At 30.9% G+C, this 16,506-nt stretch overlaps 1 protein-coding gene across 4 annotated transcripts in view; it reads left to right on the top strand.

Moving 5' to 3' along the window:
• LOC118201187 (rRNA N(6)-adenosine-methyltransferase ZCCHC4) overlaps nt 1-16,506 on the top strand; it is a 66,424-nt gene that overhangs the window by 956 nt on the left and 48,962 nt on the right. For all 4 annotated transcript variants that reach the window (XR_004760204.2, XM_035373236.2, XM_035373238.2 and 1 more), the window contains exons 2-3: nt 3,938-4,139; nt 11,841-12,018. Coding sequence is in view for 3 of the 4 variants with exons in the window: in XM_035373236.2 (XP_035229127.1) it covers nt 3,938-4,139; nt 11,841-12,018 (380 nt within the window). In the remaining variant the exon portion in view is untranslated. The remainder of the gene's footprint in view (nt 1-3,937; nt 4,140-11,840; nt 12,019-16,506) is intronic.

The following is a 16,506-nucleotide window of genomic DNA, read 5'->3' on the forward strand; positions in this document are numbered from 1 at the left end:
ACAATTTTTAATGTAAATGGTTGAAAGCTAGTTGTCGATATTCTTAAGACAGATTTCAAATGTTGATCTGTCAATTTGTTTCTTAATTTTGACTAATTTAGATTCATAAGAGAAAATGTTTGTTCACATATAAGTTCTACCAGACATGGTAGCACATCTGCTTGAATTTTTTTTAAGTGCAAAAATTTGGCAGGTAGACTTTCATAAAAGTGAAAAATGTCTGAATCACAGAATCTGGATTTGCATAAGTTTATAAATCAATAAGTTCCATGTGAACATCTTCTGGAGCTTCTTTGACTACAATAGAAAATGGATCACCAAACAGTTTAAACTTAACCTTATGTGACTCAAAACCTGTAAATTGCTTTTCAAATGAAGTTAAGCTGCAGCTTTATTTGATCTGAATAATCGAATTATTTATCAGGAAAATTTTCCTTGAGTTTCTTCAGGTAAGGAAAGTGACAAAATTTTGACAGCCAAGCTACTTTGGAAACAGCTGGAGTTTTAGTTTGAAAGCAGATACTGCAGTGGCCAGTTGACTGATGAATTGGTTTTTTTCCCATCAGTTTTTTTTTTTTTTTTTTTTGTTTTTGTTTGTTAGTTTGTTTAGGTCATTCAGATGGGCTGCCACATCAACTAAAAGTGCTGAGAGACACTTGAAAGATAGTTCTATTAACATCCTACTTGGCTTGCCTTTTTCTTTAAGGAATAGTATTATTTCATCACAATCAAATCAGCAAACCTTTTCAAAACCTCTACATGGCTTAACTACCATACTTCAGATTAATATATGAAAGCACTATGTGGTGCATCTGTTTGTCCTAGGATTTCCTTAAATTGCCTGTGGTTTAAACTATGTGAGCGAATAAAATTTATTATATCGCTCACTACCTTCATTAGGCAATCAAATGTTAGTTCTTTCACACACAGCTGTTCTTGGTATATGATACAGTAATACCCAAGCAAATCTTTGCCTCTATCACCCAAATGGTTTCTTAGTAGACTTATCGTGCCATTTTGAATACCAGTCGTGGTTGGAGCTCTATCAGTGGTGATACTAACAAGTGTGTTAGTATTGAAATTATGTGCAGAACAGAAATTTAAAATGGAGAACAAAATATCAACTCCAGTTATTCGCCTCTTACTTGAACTCATTCAAAAAATTCTTCAGTTTCTTCAAAATTTTCAGAAATATCTCTAACAAAAAAAAAGCAGCTGAGCTGTTGAAGTAATTTCTGTTGTCCCATCAGGTGGTAGAAAAAGTACTTAAATTTGGCGGCAACAATCTGTATTTGTTCATTAACATCATCAGATAAATTTTCAATTCTTGCTTGAATTGTCATTCTGCTGAGACTCATATTTTTAAATTTCTTCGGAGCTTCAGGCAGAGCTTAATTTCTAAAATTAGAAGTGCAAGAGCCCTATGGTAGACTGTCACCAAAGAGGAACAAAAGTAAATAAATAAATAAAATGCTATTAAAATCATTAATTTAAATAGTTAATAAAGCACCGGAGCCTTCTGATTTAGGGCTCTGTTGCACTCTGACTAGAATTAAGATTTATCCCAAAAACTAAGAAGTACCAGAGCCGTGCTCCTGTGATTTCCGGCTCAATTTAGGCTTTGGCTTCAGAGCATACTTTCTTGGATACAAACAATATACACTCATTTGCAAAATTGCCATCAGTAAATGTGCGACCACTTTTAGCATTTAGGCTATGATTTCCAAACTAACTTCAATGCAGCTATCTAATTGGGAAAATGCCTTTGTAAATACATTCCTTTGTGCAACGAAAGAACAGTGAAAAGATGTAATTTTAGGATTTCAATCCGGTTCTTCAAGCTTTAGTGTCTTGTCTTGTAGTGTCACTTAATATTATATTTCTTGTAAACACTTAAGTGTAAAATTAAACATCAAGCATGTAATTCTATTATCTTATTCCACAAAAAAGTATTTCACAGGCCTCCGAAAATTTCCTGTTATCAACTCCTACCTTTCTTTTTGTTATCGATACATTCATCATGGCAAATAACTATCAAAATCACGAGGAACAAAAATTTTACGTTATTTCTTCTTTCAAAATAATGTTAAAAATAAGTGAAATATTCAAAACAAGAAACTTCTCGAAAAGAAAAATAAACACACAAGGGGTAAAACAATGTATAGTCACGAAGCCAAAAGTGCAACAATACAAAGAAAATAAATGCAGCACTTCTGATCCAAACAAATATTTTTCTCTTCCCTTTTATTAGTGCACATTCATGCCATGTCATACCACAGACCCTTCCTCAGTATGTGCACTGTACAGGTTAGGAGCAGTTTTCACGATCAAGCAGTAAAACTTGCTTTGGTTGACGCCAGGATTTTGGCTCGGTGCCAAATCTCACTTCGAGAGGAGAGAGTAGAACGAGTAATGAAGTGGGTAACAGTGAAATTTTTTCTGCTCGCAACCCCTTCTAGAGACAATTGATATGTCAAATCGCAAAAAAATTTTGAAGAGGTCTCGGTGAGCCACAAGTTGTGCATCCCTACTCTTAGAGAATCGTTATATATAATTCATGCTTTTTGTATTTTTTGGGGGATGCAAAAAAAGATTGGCTGCCAGTGTGACATGCTTACACTATAAGCAAGAAAATGCAGCCTGTATAGTGGACCTTAATTTTACGGACTGGAAAAAGAAATTTATATACAAAAATAGCATTTAAAAGCAATAAAACATTTGGATATAGTGAGATAGATCATAAGACATAAGTTTTTCATGTTCTTTTTGTAAACTGGCATGTTAATTTTTTTAATTTAAAGAACTTTGTTAAACTTCCAGCAAATCCTTTTTTTTTTTTTTTTTTTTTAACTGGAAATCATGTAAAATAAGTTTCCATTTTTCCTTTTATTAAAATACTGTTCATTTTTATTACTTAAACTAATATTGAAGTAATTTACATGTATCAACGTGCTACTTTATATGCCACTGAATCCATTCACAGAATAAGGATTCATAATATTGATTGCATATGTGACTATTTAAAGTAAAAAAAAAAAAAAACTGTAATTCATCAATTATATAACCTATGATATTGACCTTAAATATCTTGATTCATAAATCTTAGTTTTAATTAATTTTATTAATACATATAATAGGTTATTAATACATATAATATGACTTTTTTTTTCTATATGGAAAGAAGTAAAAATTGATGTAAGCAAGGTTACAAAACATTGGTGCTGAAAGATTTATGTAAAATTTTTGGGTACTTGGCATATTATCCCATTTACTATGAAAGTCAGCAGAGATTGCATCAATCATTCTTATGAAATTCTGAAAGAACTAACACCTCTTTATTTAATAAACAATCAATATTTGACCCATTTCTTAAAAAGGCTTTTGTCCTTTCTACTATTTTGTTTAACCCTCTAATTTTAGGTAAAGTTCTGTTTAGAAACTATGAGTACAAACTTTTGCAGGTGATTGTACCAATCTGTTACTGTTTTGTTGGCCATATTCAGCTGACCATATCATGTCCATTAATCCACTTTTTTATCGTAGGATCCCGTAACTTTTAAAATGATACACTGCTTGCTGTTTTGTAGAAAATAAGTCTCAAAGTTTAATCATTTTTCCAAACTGCGAAAAAAAATGTAGCAATAATGGTTAATTTATGTCCTTGTTCATTAAAGCAAAAAGTGGCTTGAGGAGAATTAATCGGTTTACATCAGAGAAAAGCACATTGTGTTGCAACATCATGCTTATTCATAATAGCAGAAAATCATGCTGCTTGAAAGCAGTTTCAGAGTTGACAGAATAATATATATAAATGCCAATTTTTTTGGAAGGTGAAGTAAGCAAACATAAAAATTATTTATATTTACTATTAAAGAAAATTCTTAAATATGAATATCTTTTAATTGCAGATGTTGAATTATAATTTTTTTTATTAAAGGTCCATGCCTTATGTTTGAAAGATATAATACAGCTGGGATAAAAACAGGCAAAAAATTTTTTGCATGTTCAGCATACAGACACAGATCACTATGTGACTTTTTCCAATGGGTGGAAGATAAGCCTTCTGCTGAAATTGAAAAGTTTCGAAGAGATAAAATTGAAAAGAAAAAACCACCTTTTGCCCATAAAGAATATATAAAGTGAGTAAAAGAACATAAATTTGAATTTAATATCCAGAAATGTATGTACTGTTGTGAAGTCCAAAATCCAGACATCCAATATTTGGAAAGCTAGTCCAAAAGTAAATAAACTCTGTCGTCGCTTGAAAAATCTAGAAATTGTTAACCCTCTGACTGCTCAATTTATGGACCGAAATCGCTTCAAAAATTGTGCAATTTTTTTTTTCATATTTTTAATCAATATATATTGGAGAATTGATAAATGCATTTTTTCTTTCTAGAAAATATTTTTTTTATATAGATTTTTATCATGAGAAACTAAGTTGCCAGAAAAACCAATTTCAGATGTTATCATCCCCAAAAATATTTTTTTAATAAATTTCAGTCAAATTACAGTTAATTTCTGTTTATTGCATAATATAAAAAGTAAAATATATAAAATTTAAGAAAATATAAAGTGCTGAGGAAAAAATATCTTAGAAATGCAGTTTAGTATGATAGAGTTCAAAACAGGATTCAAGTCCAACTTCACAGTCTTTGCACCAGAATCAATAAATCTAATTATTAATATAACCAATAAATCTAATTGATAATTCAATAATTTCATTAAATAATTAAGATAATTGCTGAATATTTTATAGTAGCCATTTCTGTAAGAAAAAAGTACAAAAAGTTGAGTTTGAGTGGTAATACCACGTGCCTTCAAATGCGACAATTTAGTGCACAGCTAATGATATCTGTTGGCCAAAATGTAAACTAAATGTCCAATACTGTATATAATTTATTTCAGTGGTTAAATGGGGAAAAAGGGATGTGCTCCTCAATAAAGGAAGAAAACACATGCCTGCGAAAATCACAGGATGAACAGATTTTGCTACATTTGAGTTGCCCTTTGAAATTGCAGGATGAGCAGCCAGAGGATTAATATAATGCTCAGTAAAAGGAATCAGGTGTACCATAAATGGGATTTTTTTCCTGTCTAACTGAGATTCCTGCATTTCAGTCTCTGGGGCCAATGACAGTACATTGGATGAAGATGTATTGATGTTGGCCAAGATCACACTTTCAGTCCTTGAGTGGCTATGGAAGTTATGGCATTTTTCTATCTGACCTAACTAATAAATGAGGTTCCAAATGTTGCTGTGTCACATTTCGGCTTGCTAGATTTAAACATAATCTAAAATTTGGAAATTGCCAAAATGCAGAATTGCTGAAGTGCAGTTGATTCCCAATCTTGAACTTTATACTGTATATTTTTATACTTTGGGTCAAACAGAAATTATCTACTGTTGCAAATTCCTATTCAACTGAAATTATTTAACTATGTTTTTGTTTTTTATTAGGTGGAAAATCAAATGTAAAAGGAACTTAAAGTTTAATTTTATATGCTAATGCTTACTACTAAAATAAATATGCTGCTAGCCATTCAAATTGCAACATTATGGCAGAGAAGACCTACTAAAGCAGTATGGTTAGTCTATATTTTAAGGTGCCCCATGGATTATCGCCAAATTATTGTTTCATTTATGGTAACCTGAGTAGTTGAATGTTATGGAAACCCTATTATGACATGATTGGTTGTCTGATTGCAGTGAATCTGACTGTTGGCAAAATATTTGTAAGGGCTTTTTGCGTTGAATGTCAGGTAAGAAGTATGTTGCATACTTTGCATTTTAAAATGGCTGACAGTGGTTGTTTGAGGGTATAGAATGAGGAAGAGGAAGGTTTTTTTTTTTTTTTTTTTTTTTTTTTTTTTTTTTTTTGTAGTTGTTATTATTAAAGTGTTTGAAGAAGAAGAAAAGAAACTTTGATGGATGTAATTCAGCAGAATATTTTACCTGGAACAATGATCATATCCAACTGCTGGAAGTTGTATGATTGTCTTTTTGATAATGGCTTCATTTACTTTTCAATAAATCATGCAATGACATTCAAGGATCCAGAAATGGAAGTTTAGGAATTTTGTGTGCCACAGACTGAAGACACAGAAATTTTTAAATATGATAAGTCGATATCTCCTTTTTGTAGTGCATTTATGTGATAGCATGTATTTCCATTTTTATGTTATTTCATTGTGTGATTTAAAATGCACTTGGTAAAAATATATGTAAGGATGCCCCTTGGCGAAAGTTGATGATTGATGCAAGGCGCAGTTTTAAGATGGCTGTTACACAAAACCAAAATAACAAGTCAAAGAATTGCACAAACTTGGTGTCCATGGACATATCGATTTATTTTCACTTAAAAAAAAAAATTCAGAGATTTGCACACTCCCTTGACTTTATCCATCTACACATCGATATATTTTCACTTTAAAAAAAATCAGTAGAATGATGATGTCATATGATGTTAAAACAAAGTTACTCATCCCTAAAATTGAGCAAAATTTGTAGCTCATCAAAGCTCAATAAACTGCATTTTAAATCACACAATGAAATAGCATAAAAAAGGAAATAATCTTATCACATACGCACTACAAAAAGGAAATATCAACTTACCACATTTAGAAATTTCTGTGTCTTCAGTCTGTGATACACAAAATTCCTTACCAGCTTCTAAAAACTTAAAATTATCTGAACTAGAATATGCATACTGCTGTCACCACATAAATTCACAAAAATAAGAGTAAAAAATATCGTCCATAGTGCCAGACTGTCGGTGGCATTTCTGCAGAAACCTTTCTTGCGACAAACCCATTCAGAGCCATCTGAATGATCTTTATGTTCGACCATATGCATTTCCTTTATACAAACAGGACACTTATCATGACTACTAAGTAAACCTTCATTTACACACCAGTCAACTAATGCTTTCCCCCCCTTTCATTCCAAATTGTACAGAAACTTCACATTAATCTTATCATACACAGCCATTTTATAGTGTACAGTGCAAAATAAGCAACCTACATCCTAACTGACATCCAACACAAAAATAAGCCCTTAAAAATATTTTTCCATCACAGAAATTCACTGCAATCACATCATAATAGGGTTTCCATAATATTCAACTTCTCAGGTTACCATAAATGAAACAACAACTTGGCGATAATCCAAGGGGCACCTTAAAATATAGACTAACCATGCAGTTTATTGAGCTTCGATTGGCTACAAATTTTGTTCAATTTTGGTGATGAGTAATTTTGTTTTAACATTATATGATGTCATCATTGTATTCATTTTTTTTTTTTTTTTTAAGTGAAACTAGATCAATGTATGCATAAACAAAGTGAAGGGAGTGCGCAGTGCCGAGTTTGTGCAATTCTGTGATTTTTTTTTTAAGTGAAACTAAATCGATGTGTACATGAACACTGAGTTTGTGTAATTCTTTGTCTTGTTATTTTGGTTTTGTGTAGCAGTCATCTTGAAATTGTGCCTTGCTAGCCAATCGCCAATTTTTGCGAAGGGTCACCCTAAAATATATTTTTACCAAGTCGTATTTATCAGATATATAATGTATGCCATAGCTGTGAAATAGTTATAATTACAGCTTAAATCAATTTACAAAATACAAGGAAACTGGTATTTCATATAATTTTGGATTGTACTTGCTTTTGATTCGCTTTACCTTAATTATAATTGATAATTCACTGTTATATAAAAATTGATAATGTATGATTCTATTTGAATGGGTTTGTTGTGTTTAGGCCTTTCTTTATTTAGTTAAGATATCTGGGCAAAAAGAGTATGCTGCATGTTAGAATAAAAACCAAAGGTGCTTCTTTTAAATCTAACTGAAAACACTCCAGTTTCAGTAAGTGAGTGGGAACTTGGCTTCTCGCAGTTGAATTTAATAATGACTCCAACAAGAACTTTATGCATTGTAGCAAACTTAATGTTTATAAAATTCATAAGCCCTCCTTTAAGGAAATTTAAGTCTTTAGTTTGTGTAATGCCGTAATATTTTGAAAGATCTGGTGAGAGACACTAAAATCAAACAGAGGAATTTGGAAGATGTTAGTCTATACAGTACTTATATATTATCACAGCAATCTAAGTAGAAATCACCAAACTCTGGCAGCCATGCACATGCAGATTCTTTAGGTAACCATGCTCATAACAATCCTTCAGCGAAGTAACAGCCATTTTTGGCTGTGTTCTTTTTGTTGTATTTCAAATTCTAATGGTTTTTATAGACAAATTGAGATACTTTTTGCATTGAACTCAATTTAATATTTAAAATGCTTTTGATATATTGATAATGTTTGCTGAATAATTATAAATATCAATAGTTTGAGAACCATTGCTATTATTTATTTATTACTATTATTATTTATTTATTTATTTATTTATTTATTTTTTAAGTTGGGAAAATGAGCAGCTTGTACAAGTAATTTTTACCTCTCCTTCTCTTAAATGACAGCCAAATTTAACGAAGGTGGTTGTTTTAATACATGAGTACTATGAATGTAATCTTAGGCCAATTTGCAAAATATTAAACTGTGCAATTTGAGGGTTAATGCATGTTTTTAGTTTTTAAAAACATTATCCAGAGACTGCGTTTATTTTTTTGGTACTTTGGTATTGTCATAACCACATTGGTAGAAGTTGCCAAACTGTGGTAACCATGCACATAACAATTCTGTAGGTAATCAAATTGATATCTATGAGTTTGAATAAGCAATGTTGCCATTTTTATACATGCTGTTTTTTGGTTTTATTAGAAGTTTTAATTTTTTGCCATCAGCTGAATTTTGTTATATGTGCTTTTGGGATTGCCTGTAAACGAAGAAAGTCCTGTGAAATTTTTGTAGCAATGTAATATTTTGCCACAAAGGTCCCATTTGATAATGTTTTGTTTTGGAAAACAAACCTTTTTGGAAATGCAGTGGGAAAAAGTATAATGAACACATTGACATTTAAAATGCTAATTTGTTCAAGAATAATAGTCTGCTATTTACTACAGGAGTCAGATTTATGTACTGATGTAAAGAATTAACAAATGTTAAATTTTGCATGAAGAATTAGAAATGGACATTAAGACTGTGGTAGACTGGAATAATTACATGCAGAAGGTAACTTTTGTAAATAGGTTTATAAATTGTTTTGTGATAAATATCAAACTAAAATTAAAATGTGTACCTAATAACATGTATGAAATGGAGACATGTTATTAGGTACACATTTTAAGTAAATTGGTGAAAGTAACTTTCACCAATGGTTTGGAATTACCATTCTTTTTCTTCTTCAAAAAATTACCAAATTGCTTCAAGGTGGTTGCGATAATACCAAAGTATCTATATTTTTTCCCTGAGGGAATATTAAAAGAATTTTTTGAGTCAAAGTGAGAATCACCCTAAAAAGTTTTAGAATAAAAAGCACTGTGTTAATATAATAGTAAATGTCATAAAAAGTGTGAAGTGTGCTTTAGAGTTATTTTTATGCTTCCATATTAGTTTTATGAAGTATTTTAGAATAATTTTGGAATTTTTAAATTCTAAATTTTGGAACCGGTTTTGCTAAATAATTAAATACAGTCAAATACCAAAAATCCACCAACCTGAAATCTTCATTGCCTCTCAAAATATAAACATTCAGTTTATAGGTTCCAGAAACCGCAAAATTGAGTACGAAATATCGAAGGAAAAATACTTAACGAATAATGACGTCATAATTACTGAATAATAATGAGTCATACCAAATTATTGACATAAAAAAAAAACTAAGATAAAATAAATAAAAGTTTTTTCTAATCTGCATCGAGGTAAAAAAGCAAACAATTCACTCAACTCATCGTTTAAGTTCACGATTCATGTCGTTGTATTTTCTGAGCTTTGTTATTTCACAAGATTGTTTAGTGCTGCCCTTTTTTTTTTTTTTTCGGATATTTTGTGGATAAATTAAGAATATTTTAAATTTCAGCCCTTTTTATTACAATGACAGATAAGAAACGCACTCATGATTTTACTGCTTGGAACGTTGAAAAACGTAAACACGTTGCATTGACGGTAATGCAAATTCTGCAAAAGATGTAGGTAGACTTAGACTCTATAATTGACCAAGCTATTGTGAAGAGCAACGTTGCTGGTTCCAGAATTAAAGCCCAAGGGCACTTGACATAAAGAAATCCAGACATGGAGAAAATCTCAGATGAGAAAACGGAAAAAAGGGGAAGAAGAGAAGTATTAAAAGGAGCAAGACAATCCAATCAGACAAATTTGCATAATGTGACGAGCGATCAGAGCTTTCAAGAAGGACCCAAGACAATGCAAATCAATTACAATAATATAAGAAAGATAATCTACAGCAATGGTTCAAATGACAAATTCAAATACAACAACACAACCTCAATCAATACTACTAAATACAACACAATTCAATACAACTATACAACTCAATGCAATACAACTATACAACGCAATTCACTACAGCAATTCAACAACAACCTAGGCTACCTAGTTACAACATTACTATTTCATCACAACAATGCAGAAAAACTCACAGCACTAGTTTTATCAATCTCCAAGAACAATATTCGGTACTTTTCCGTTTTGCCGGCGCAAATGATAAAGTCGCCAGTAATGGTACACAATTGATGCCAGACGGAATATCTTCACTGGTAAACTTTTACGCTTTTTTTCAAAACAAGTCGCAGCCATTTCTTATCAGATTGATTGTTTATTTCAGTACTAGTATACAATTGCATAGGATTTTTACAAGATAGTTCAATTTTATGCCCTAAGACCATTCGTGGTCATTAAGGCAATTAGGATGCAATCACACCGCTCACCGGAAGGCGAAAATATAGAAAAGGCAAAAAGCAAGGGTTAAATTCATTCATTCTAATGAGAATGCACTAAAGCACTGCGGTTTTACATAATTTCTGAGTAAGCTATTTGTACGAATTGAAATAATTTTTGCATTTAAACTTGTATTCCAAATTAAGATTTAACTTGAAATTAATGTAGATAATTACTCAGAGAATTACATTTTTGTAGCGTAGTTTACGTGAGATGAAATCACTTGGGGTCACATGATAAGAACACGCGAGTCAGGATATTGAACCATGAAAGCATAGTAAATTTTTAAATTAATGTCTTTTTACAAATTTATTGGCTTTTTACAAAATTTTAAACCATATTAAAATGTTTATGCCTTCAAAATAAAAAATTCTTAGAACTAACATTTGTTAACATTTTTTATGCGTATACTGTATGCTGTCGCCAACAAAGTCTGCTTGGCGAGATTTGCGCCGGCGAAACGGAAAAGTACCCAATATTCAAACTACAGAAAAACTTCAATCAAAATCAGATGCATTGGAAGTATAAACAGATGGTGGCAGGTGCTACTCCTCGATTTATAGCACGCGACACGATTGTGTATGATATATAGAAAAATAAACAAAAGCTGTTGAAATTTTACAGCAACAGTGATTCTAACACCGGAATCCGAAACCGGAAATCTTTGCATGAGGCGAAATCGGCAAACATCGATGCTGTGCACATATAATACAATGAATAATATAATCAATTTATATATGTAACAATAATTTAATGAATATAATAAATTATTGCAATAATGTATATAATAATTTAATTAAATGTATCTAATACGCCTTATTTATTTGGCACTTTTAGTCCAAATATTATGCTTTATCTTTTCTGTCCTGAAATCCGCAAAATCCTAAAATCCGCACAAATCTCCTCTGGTACCAAGCTTTGCGGTTTTCTGGACTTCTACTTTATAATAACATCTGTTAAATTGTTTAATATAATATTCTTTTCAGGAGACTGAAAGTTTTTAATAATCTTCCACTGACCGAAAGAAGATATTGCAAAACCTGTTCTCTCTTAATTTTACCTGAGGAAAGCCATGTAAAGCATGAAATAATCGATGTTATCAAAGAAGAATGCTTGCAGCCAACTATTTTATTGAATACATTACAAAATAAAAAAGCAGAAGCAGTTAAGTAATTTTAATTAATTATTTGGTCTCCTTTTTCCTCTATGGAAATGGTGAAAATTTTAAATCTACGCAACAAACCCAGATTTCTTGGAAAATACCTAAAACAATTTTTAGAATTTTATGTAAATATGTATGAATATATAATGGTTGTATTCATGATGTGATGCATTTTTAGTACACATTAGTGAACTAAAATTTATTTATTTGTAACAGTATTTTTGAATTATTATTCCTAATTCTGAGAAAGAAAAATTAAATTTATTTTCATTAAATAATATTATGGGAAAAGATAAACTGCTGCTATTTTTTTGGAGGGGGCAGAAGGTGTATATAATTTTGACATCGACAATGCTGCCTAATTTCACACAGTTATGAGGAACTTTAAAAATAGCATATTAACCCAAAGTAGATTGTCCTTTCAAAAAAATATTCTGAGTAATTTATGGATTATTCAAGGTCCATTTAGTTGATGAAACAAACATGTTTTAGGATGCAGCCATTTTCTACAAATAGTCCGAGATTCAGATCTCAGAAATTATAACTGATTTGTTTCTTAATTTATCTATATTTTATTACAGCTCTTTTTTTTTAATTTGGAAACATAAAAGCAATTGGAAAAATAATTGAGAAGTAAAATTAATTCAATGTGACTTAATAAGTGAAAAAATGGACATCTGAACTTTCTTCCCCTCTTTCTTTTGCAACATTGTTAATATATACAGTACAAAGTCCGAAATCCAGAATCGTCGGGACTTCGGCGACTCCAGATTTGGGATTTTTCCGGTTTATTGATCATCATTTTAAATCTGGTAAGATGGCATGCAGAAATTATACAATTAAAAATATAAAACTGTAATTTATGAAATAAAGAGCAATTATGGTCTTAAGGGTATCAACTTTTACAAAAAAAGCTTAATATTTATTTGTTTACTTCATTAAACATTTCTTTCAATGTAAGTTGTTTAAGTTGCCTTGTTTTTTTGTGCTAATACTTTCTCTTTAATTCTATAAACAGACATAATTTCTTGTTCAATTACAAAGTTCCACTGTTCAAGTCGTGTAATTGCTGTGTCGAGGATACCAACTAACTTGTCAATCGGAATTTTTTCATTTTCAATAACCTCTCTGTCACTATTGGTAGCAGTATTTTCTGGATCTAGAACCATACTACAGATTTCGCTGTCAATTGATTGATGATTGGGGCATTTTCATCGCAATGAAAAACTTCTGTTATATCATCTTTATTTATTACCGCTTCTCCACATTTCTTTACAAAATCCAATAACTGGAAAATTTCACTTTTAGTTTGCGATTTCCAAAAAACCTTCAAATTCGCGGCTATCATCTTCATCGTCCTCACCATAAGATATGGTAGCTGGCCATAAATTATGTAAAGCATTTTTTAACGTATCTGGAGACACATCCTTCCACGATCTAGCGATGCTCCACACAGCAGATTTAATGCTAAAATATTTCAAAAATTCTTGAACAGTCTTGCCACTGTTCAAGAAATTTAACATGGATTTTAAAAATGCTACTTTATATTTGCATTTCAACGTGTGCACTATTCCGATATCTATAGGCTAAATGACAGACGTAGAATTTGGAGGAAAGAATAATACGGATACAGTATCTTTCACTAAAACTTTAAGTGAAGTATGAACCAAACAGTTGTCTGCAATCAGTACTATTTTTGAGTCATCAGGTAAACCAACTGAATTCAAATGTTGCCGATCCTCGGTTTAAAATAATTTTCAAACCAATCATTCGTTAACGCTTGTGTCATCCATGCTCTTTTATTTGCATGATATATAACGGGGAAAATCTTTACTACTTTAAATGCTCGAGGTCATGCATGTTTTCCGATTACGAAAAGTTTGCATTATAAAAAACTTCTCATCCCTTAATTTTGCCACTCGGTGCTTCCCCAAATTCCAAAAGTTTTGTCTTCCCTAAATTCTGCCGTACGGTACCAACATATTCTGCCACTGCTTCTGGGTTTATGATGAATTATCAGTTATTCTGAGTTAAAATAGCACTAAATTTAATCTTTTGGGCTTTGAGTTTCATTAACAAAATCTATTTTTAGCATATGAAAAGATCTTAAAAATCTATAAGCATTGCCAAGCGTAACGTTAGCATAAAAGGTTGCCATACTCATGTTATTCAATAACTAATATAAAAAAAGTTTAGACATCACTGCATGAGTTATTACTGAAGCTGTCATGTATTGATAAACACGCAGTGATGAAAGCAAAACATAATAAATGACAACTCGCCAGGTAGTGTCAGGGATATAAAAAATAGGTGAATGTTTCGGTTTGAGATGTATGCCAAGCAGATACTCAGCTATGGAGCTAAATTATTACTCTGACAAATTTATGCTTACATGATTGTTTTTTCATAATGAGGTATTTTATTTAGCGCCTAAGGAAAATTAAGAATCAGAATTTTTAAGTGAAAATCTCCACATGTTTTATTATGGAAGGAAAAATCAAATGCGCATGCGTAAAGCATACCCAAAAAAAAAAGTTTGTTGCTTTGAGGTCCGGATTTTAGATCATTCTGGATAATGGATGTCCAGATTTCGGACTTTGTACTATACAGTCAAAAGTCTTTAATCCGGACTTGTCGGGACTTCGGCAATTCTGGATTATCGATTTTTCCGGATTATAGATCATCAATTTAAATCTGGTAAGATGGCATGCAGAAATTATAAAATTAAAAATATGAAACCGTAATTTATGATCTAAAGGGTATCAAAATTTGCAAAAAAAAAAAAAAGCATAATATTTATTTGTTTACTTTATTAAACATTTTTTTCAGCGTGCAAATGCATAAAGCATACATTACGCATAGTCGAAATTAGAAAATTTCAACCAGGAAACTATTTGATGTGTATTCATGATATTTATAACGACGAGGAATTTGATTTTCCACATCAGCATTCCCCCCACCTACCCGCAGAGCAGCGTGAAATTGATAAACAGATTTCGGAATGGTTAGAGAAACAAAGGATATGCCTTTATCCATTTTTTGCAGCAATTCCACTTTTTGTTTGATGGACATCGAAACATGCTTTCGCTTTGTAGATCCTTTGGCAGCTCCAGAATCGGGAATTCTTTTTGACATAATCGAAAGTTCAAGCTTACTTTTATAAAATTGCTCTAACAGTCTGCAAAAAATAATAAGCCGGATCTAGGTCGAAGTTTAAGGAACAACGCAATCTGCAACATTAACTGAAATAGATAATTTTAGCTTAGCTTATACCGTCCGTTATACATTAAACACGCATGTGTAAACATATTATGCGCATGTGTAAACGCATATGTGCATGCATAAAGGTATTATGTGCGTGCCCGGAAAGTTTGTAGCTTTGAGGTATTATGGACATCCGGATTAAAGACTTTTGACTGTATTTCTAAAAATGAGATTTTATGAAAAGTATAAAATTGTTATTTTTTGTTTAAGATTTATCATCAAATATTGAGCATTTTATAAAAATAAGTATTAAATTATGCATTAGAATTGGCAAAAGATTGAAAAATGTTTATTAATCTTAACAAAATATGTTTTCGCCTCAGAAATTTTAAAAAATAATAACAATGATAATAATTAATGTGATAATCTTTTTTTTTTGTATTAATGATAGACTGTATGTATGCAGAAAAATTTTATGTTTTCATAACAGTTAACAATTTGTTTTTTAGTTGAGTTGTTTTTAAGATGGCTTTTAGTACTAGGATTACGATATTTTCCGTATACCTATAACTATGATTAGTGGTCATTTTGATCGCTTGTTCTGAATAGAAGAAAAGGCTCACTTTTTAGTTAATGCTTATAATGATACATTTTGCTTGTTTAATGAGTAAATTGAGTAAATACAGGCAGCCAAAGGCTAATTTAGTGTAGGAAAGAGCAAAATGAGTAAATATATGAATCGAAGGATAATTTAGTATACAAAGAGCCAAAAGGGAAAAAAAAATTCACTGGAGATATTTTTAAATTTATTATTTAATAAATTGCCTCATAAGAATTTTCAATATGAAATATGTTTAACTGCTTCCCTTATAAATTTTTTGAAAAAAAATTGCAAAAAATCATCACATTTTTTTTTTTTAATTTTATTATTAAATACAACGAAACAAAACAAATCAAAATATTTAGGCTTTAAGTTGAATTTTTAATTTTTTGAAGGTGTTTTAATTTTAATATTAGTTTACTATCCCGAGTTATCTCGTACAAACAAAAAAAGTTAAGTATTAGTCTTAGTATGATAGTTTTTGAAACAAAGGACAACACAAAGTGATATCTGACATTCTACACTGGTATCTGGTCTGTTTTCTTACTTGCTTACCACTGAAATCTCTTTCACAGGAGCACAGAGTACACTGATTGTTGGATTTGATTTTTTTTTTAAATTTTATTTTTATTCCACCTCTTCATAATCACTATCTGAAAAATCATTGCTTTCGCTATCTTGCATC

Source organism: Stegodyphus dumicola, chromosome 7 (assembly GCF_044657685.1).
Source record: "Stegodyphus dumicola isolate Sdum_Otavi_A_Nest chromosome 7, ASM4465768v1".
Classification (NCBI taxonomy): domain Eukaryota; kingdom Metazoa; phylum Arthropoda; class Arachnida; order Araneae; family Eresidae; genus Stegodyphus; species Stegodyphus dumicola.